Consider the following 6,977-nt stretch of genomic DNA (forward strand, 5'->3'; position numbering starts at 1 on the left):
TCACATTTCACCTGTTTGAAATTGTATTCAATGTTTTAATGTTTTTTTGTTGTTTTTTTTTTTTTTCAATTTTAGGGTTCCCCTCAAGTTTTCTTGTTTCATTTCACATTTGGAATTTTGTTCCACTTTTTTTTTTCTTTTTTTACCTTTGCGGCTCCCCTCAAGTTTACTCCATTTTTGTATGTTTTGTTGTTGTTGTTGTTGTTTGTTTTGTTTTTTTTACCTGTAAGGCTCCCCTCAAGATTATTCCATTTTTGTATGTTTTTTGTGTGTGTGTGTGTGTGTGTGTGTGTGTGTGTGTTTTTATACTTTTAAGGTTCTCCTCAAGTGTTCTCGTTACATTTCAACTGTTCAGAATTTTATTCCACTTTTTTATGTATTTTTTTGTTTGTTTTTTTACCTTTAGGGCTCCCCTCAAGTTTACACCATTTTTGTATGTTTTTTTTATTTATTTTTTATTTTTTTTATTTTTTACCTTTAGGGCTCCCCTCAAGATTAATCTATTTTTGTATGGTTTTTTTTTTTTTTAATTGTTTTTATTTTTTTACTTTTAGGGTTCTCCTCAAGTGTTCTTGTTACATTTGAACTGTTCTGAATTTTATTCCACTTTTTTTTTTTTTTTACCTTTAGGGCTCCCCTCAAGTGTTCTCGTTACATTTTACCTGGTTGGAATTTTACTACATTTTTTCTTTTTTTTTCTTATTTAACTTTTAGGGCTACCGAAATAACTTTAAATGTTTTTAACAAAGATATCAATTTAAGGGCTTTTGTACTCTTAATCATACTCCAAGATTTGATTGATAATTGTAAAAACATTAAATATTTTTACTGTCTATTTGTACAGCAAATATACTCAGGCGCACTTCGGACGCCTTCGTTAGAAGGGGGTGGGGGGTCCTTTGTTGATGACGTCAGTGTAGATTTGAAACGTGATTTGGAAGATTTATACTAACAAATAATCGATAGGAAGGCCAAAGTTAATAGTATAATGTGATTAAAAAGCAAACACGCTCGTAGAAAATAAAGTACACAGAAAAATACAAGTTTTGTATCATCTCAATCTGTGGAATTTCACTCAGGCGCGCTTCGGGCGCCCTTGTGAGTGATGACGTCAGTGGTGATTTGGAAGATGTAGAAAGTTCAACCAAAAAACGACGTTTTGTTTTAAGTTAATCAATTTCTTTTAAATGTACGAAGCGTTTGTATGACAGCCCAAATGGCGCACAGTTTAAGTATATCAAGTTGAAAGGTGAGTTTGTTTTTATTGCGTTTTTGTTGACGAACAAGTCGGCAAGTTAGCTAGAATGCTAGCTAGCATGTTGTTGTAGCCTAGCTAGCATGTAGCATCCATCCATTTCCTACCGCTTGTCCCTAACCACCACGTCTTAAACAGCTGCAGGGATTTGTGTCTTCGGAGTAGTTTGGCGCTATTTTGTTAGCAAAGGTCAATTAATGTAAGGACATTTGTGATTGTTTATAGCCGCGTTGTAGCCTGGTGTTAAAATGTGGCTTTTTTATATTTGTGAAAATAATGGGAAAAAAAAGGAACCCAGGACACTCGGCTACAGGAATAACCAAATCATTTTAAAAGCAGTGATAATCGAAGTTCAAATCAAAGAGCCCAGACTAAATGCCGTCAGTTGTCAAATGCACATGAAATAATGCTGATTTCCACTGTAAATAATAACATGTTTTCACAATGTTGTGTTTGCCTCCAATCAGCCTCCATCCTCATCATGCCTGTGAAGATGCAGAAGAACTCCCAGACTCACTACATCGAGCTGGGGGGTTATCAGTACTGGCCGGTACTGGTTCCTCGTGGTATCCGCCTCTACACCTACGAGCAGATCCCGGCCTACCTGAGGGACAACCCGTACATTACGGATGGATACAGAGCCTACCTGCCCTCCCGGCTGTGCATTAAAAGGTACGACATGTTCAAATGTGGATCCTAAAATATGAATACCTGTCTGGTCTGCAGCCTCTTCATTCTCTCCAATGAGACGGTGAACATTTGGAGTCACCTGCTGGGCTTCTTGCTTTTCTTCTGCCTGGCCGTATACAACATGGCCGTCGTGCTGCCGGACATGGGCGCCTCCAAAGAGGACTACGTCATCTACTCCATCTGCCTCTTCTGCTTCCAGGTGCGTACGTAGCACAACTCTATTTTTGCACATTTCCATATTTTATATATATATATATATATATATATATATATATATATATATATATATATATATATATATATATATATATATATATATATATATTAGGGCTGTGAATCTTTGGGTGTCCCACGATTCGATTCAATATCGATTCTTGGGGTCACGATTCGATTCAAAATCGATTAATTTTTTTCAATTTAACACGATTCTCGATTCAAAAACGATTTTTTCCCGATTCAAAAGGATTGTCTATTGATGGAATACATAGACTTCAGCAGGATCTACCCCAGTCTGCTGACATGCAAGCAGAGTAGTAGATTTTTGTAAAAAGCTTTTATAATTGTAAAGGACAATGTTTTATCAACTGATTGCAATAATGTACATTTGTTTGAACTATTAAATGAACCAAAAATATGACTTATTTTATCTTTGTGAAAATATTGGACACAGTGTGTTGTCAAGCTTATGAGATGCGATGCAAGTGTAAGCCACTGTCACACTATTGTTGTTTTATTTTTATTCTTATAAATGTCTAATGATAATGTCAATGAGGGATTTTTAATCACTGCTATGTTGAAATTGTAACTATTATTGATACTGTTGTTGATAATATTCATTTTTGTTTCACTACTTTTGGTTTGTTGTGTGTGCTGTTTGTGTCTCCTCTCAATTGTTGTGTGTGGTGTTTGTGTCTCCTCTCAATTGTTGTGTGTGGTGTTTGTGTCTCCTCTCAATTGTTGTGTGTGGTGTTTGTGTCTCCTCTCAATTGTTGTGTGTGGTGTTTGTGTCTCCTCTCAATTGTTGTGTGTGGTGTTTGTGTCTCCTCTCAATTGTTGTGTGTGGTGTTTGTGTCTCCTCTCAATTGTTGTGTGTGGTGTTTGTGTCTCCTCTCAATTGTTGTGTGTGGTGTTTGTGTCTCCTCTCAATTGTTGTGTGTGGTGTTTGTGTCTCCTCTCAATTGCTCTGTTTATTGCAGTTCTGAGTGTTGCTGGGTCGGGTTTTTTGAGGGAATTGGATTGCATTGTTATGGTATTGCTGTGTATTGTTTTGTATATATATATATATATATATATATATATATATATATATATATATATATATATATATATATATATATATATATATATATATATATATATATATAATATGTGCGTGCGTGCATGCATGCATGCATGTATGTATGTATGTATGTATGTATACATACAGTCGCGATCAAAAGTGTACATACACTTGTAAAGAACATCATGTCATGGCTGTCTTGAGTTTCCAATCATTTCTACAACTCTTATTTGTTTGTGATGTAGTGATTGGAGCACATACTTGTTGCTCACAAAAAACATTCATGAAGTTTGGTTCTTTTATGAATTTATTATGGCTCTACTGAAAATGTGGTGGTCAAAAGTATACATACAGCAATGTTAATATTTGCTTCCTTGGCAAGTTGACCTGCAATAAGGCGCTTTTGGTAGCCATCCACAAGCTTCTGCTTGACGACTTGACCACTAAATTGCTGCAGTTCAGCTAAATGTGTTGCTTTTCTGACATGGACTTGTTTCTTCAGCATTGTCCACACCTTTAAGTCGGGACTTTGGGAAGGCCATTCTAAAACCTTCATTCTAGCCTGATTTAGCCATTCCTTTACCACTTTTGAGGTGTGTTTGGGGTCATTGTCCTGTTGGAACACCCAACAAGACCCAACCTCCGGGCTGATGATTTTAGCTTGTCCTGAAGAATTTGTAGGTAATCCTCCTTTTTCATTGTCCCATTTAAAGCAGCAGTTCCATTGGCTGCAAAACAGGCTCAGAGCATAATACTACCACCACCGTGCTTGACGGTAGGAATGGTGTTCCTGGGATTAAAGGCCTCACCAAACATATTGCTGGGTATTGTGGCCAAACAGCTCCATTTTTGTTTCATCTGACCACAGAACTTTCCTCCAGAAGGTCTTATCTTTGTCCATGTGATGTCAGATGAAACAAGAATTGAGCCGTTTCATTTTCAGTAGAGCCATAATAAATTCATAAAAGAAGCAAACTTCAAGAATGTTTTTTGTGCTCCAATCACTACATCACAAAAAAATAAGAGTTGTAGAAATGATTGTAAACTCAAGACAGCCATGACATGATGTTCTTTACAAGTGTATGTACACTTTTAACCACGACGGTATAAATAGATATGTATAAAACATATATTCTTATAAAGAAAAACATGTATATCTTTAAAAAAAAAAATGTAATCGATTTTTGAAAATTATGAATCGATTTAGAATTAGGATGAATACGAATCACGATTTGGATGTAAATTGATTTTTCTGTGCACCCGATCAACAGTAGTAATGTTAGATAATGATGTTTCAGTGAGTGTGTGGCACACTCACCATGAATAGAAATTCAAATCAAGTATTGCTACGGCGTCGGACACAAATAAAGAGCAGTGCACTGATGGGTTCCTGGGCCACACTCACAGGAGGTCCCATTATAAGGTGTTTAAGAATGATGGAGACCCAATACAAATTAGGGTTGTACGGTGTACCGGTACTAGTATAGTATCGCGGTACTGAATCAAAAACGGTACTATATTCTGTTTGAAAAGTACCGGTTCGCCATATTTTTAGATAAGATAAAGGTGAAGTTATAACACTGAAACACCCTCAGGAAGAGCTGCTTTAAGACCTGCAGCTAACATCCAGCCACAGTGTCTTAGCTACTTCTAAATCACTAATCCTGGTCTCCATGGCGACAAATAAAGTACGTTTCTTACAAGTACCATTATCACTGCAGGACGAGGAATAGCTAAACATGCTTCACTACAAAGCGTAGGAGGATACAATAGCTCACCGCCGTCACAATGTAAACAAACGCCATGACATCCACTGTAATGATACCAAGTACAATAGCGTATGTAGGTGATACTACTATGATTACATTGATATTTTTTATCATGACAAAATCTTCTTTCGTTTTTTTTATTTCGTATGATGTTTATAAAGTCAGTAAATACGTCCCTGGACACATGAGGACTTTGAATGTGACCAATGTATGATCCTGTAACTACTTGGTATCGAAATGATCCATACCTAAATGTGTGGTATCATCCAAAACTAATGTCAAGTATCAAAGAAGAGAAGAATAAGTGATTATTACATTTGAACAGAAGTGTAGATAGAACATGTTAAAAGAGAAAATAAGCAGATATTAACAGTAAATGAATAAGTGGATTAATAATCCATTTTTACAGTTTGTCCCTCATAATGTGTACAAAATAATAGGTGTATAAATGACACAATATGTTACTGCATAGACTAATTAGGAGTCTTTGTTTGTTTACTTACTACTAAAAGACAAGTTGTCTAGTATATTTTATTTAAGGACTAAATGACAATAATAAACATATGTTTCATGTACACTAACATTTTTTGTTCAAATAAAGCCAATAATGACATTTTTTGTGGTGCCCTTTATTTAGAAAAGTATCGAAATACATTTTGGTACCGGTACCAAAATATTGGTATGGAGACCACCCTATTACACATACATGAAAGAACTGGTAAAGTCAAATATTTGAGCTTAACAAATGTTAAATGTTAATGTTGAAGCTTGTTGTTGAGGACAGGAAGTGTGCGCTGACGCCATTGTTGCTCGCCAGGTGTGCTTGCTGTGCTCGGTGGGCTACCACCTCTTCTGCTGCCACCGCTCGGAGAAGACCAGCCGCCGCTGGATGGCGCTGGACTACGCCGGCGTGTCCATCGGCATCCTGGGCTGCTACGTGCCCGGGGTCTTCTACACCTTCTACTGCAATAACGTAAGTGGTGTACCTAATGTTGTGTCCTGTGTGGGCGTGGCTTGGGTCCAAGCCGCATCACTAATTCAATCAAGTATTAAAAAAGCCTTTATGGCCTGGCAAACGTGGCATGTGACGCCCACCAGCTCTCTACTTTTATTTATGTGCTGCTGGCGCGCTCGGCTCCTTGGCAGCGTCTCAAATGTTTTGCCCCCAAGAACGCGGATGAAATCTGCTGCAGCTTCAAAGCAGATGGCGTCCCCATATGATGATCACACGTCTCACGAAGGACCAACAAGACCTCCTGTCTTCCTACACACTCCATCATATACCCATTATTAGCATTCAAGTCCAAGTTCCTCAACATGACGACGATAAGAAGAGTCCCATCATCAAGTGTTGATGTGTGTGTGTGACAGTACTGGCGGCAGGTGTACTTGCTGACGGTGCTGGCCATGGTCCTGGCCGTCTTCTTCGCTCAGATCCACCCTCACTACCTCAGCCAGCAGTGGAAGAAGCTGCGCTCGCTCATCTTCTGCTCCGTGGCCTCTTACGGCCTGGTACCCAGCATGCACTGGGTCTGCATCCACGGCGGCTTCTCCGACCAGCTGGTGCAGGTGAGACACGTCCTCCTGGGCCCGTATCGCTGGGAGTAGCTGGTATCGCTGGGAGTAGCTGGTATCGCTGGGAGTAGCTGGTATCACTAGGAGTAGGTGGTATCACTGGGAGTAGGTGGTATTGCTGGGAGTAGCTGGTATCACTAGGAGTAGGTGGTATCACTGGGAGTAGGTGGTATTGCTGGGAGTAGGTGGTATCACTAGGAGTAGGTGGTATCACTGGGAGTAGGTGGTATTGCTGGGAGTAGGTGGTATCACTGGGAGTAAGTGGTATCACTGGGAGTAGGTGGTATCACTGGGAGTAAGTGGTATCACTGGGAGTAGGTGGTATCAGTAGATGTTATCAGTAGGTGGTATCACTGGGAGTAAGTGGTATCACTGGGAGTAGGTGGTATCAGTAGGTGGTATTGCTGGG

The 6,977-nt window shown here is 38.8% G+C and overlaps 1 protein-coding gene across 1 annotated transcript in view; it reads left to right on the forward strand.

Moving 5' to 3' along the window:
* Positions 1 to 907: 907 nt before the first annotated feature.
* paqr3a (progestin and adipoQ receptor family member IIIa) overlaps positions 908 to 6,977 on the forward strand; it is a 10,477-nt gene continuing 4,407 nt past the window's right edge. Inside the window, exons 1-5 of the mRNA XM_062024374.1 lie at positions 908 to 1,249; positions 1,723 to 1,927; positions 1,982 to 2,144; positions 5,811 to 5,966; positions 6,365 to 6,562. Coding sequence (XP_061880358.1) covers positions 1,737 to 1,927; positions 1,982 to 2,144; positions 5,811 to 5,966; positions 6,365 to 6,562 — 708 coding nt within the window. The 5' untranslated portion in view covers positions 908 to 1,249; positions 1,723 to 1,736. The remainder of the gene's footprint in view (positions 1,250 to 1,722; positions 1,928 to 1,981; positions 2,145 to 5,810; positions 5,967 to 6,364; positions 6,563 to 6,977) is intronic.

Source organism: Entelurus aequoreus, linkage group LG17 (genome assembly GCF_033978785.1).
Source record: "Entelurus aequoreus isolate RoL-2023_Sb linkage group LG17, RoL_Eaeq_v1.1, whole genome shotgun sequence".
Taxonomy (NCBI): Eukaryota; Metazoa; Chordata; class Actinopteri; order Syngnathiformes; family Syngnathidae; genus Entelurus; species Entelurus aequoreus.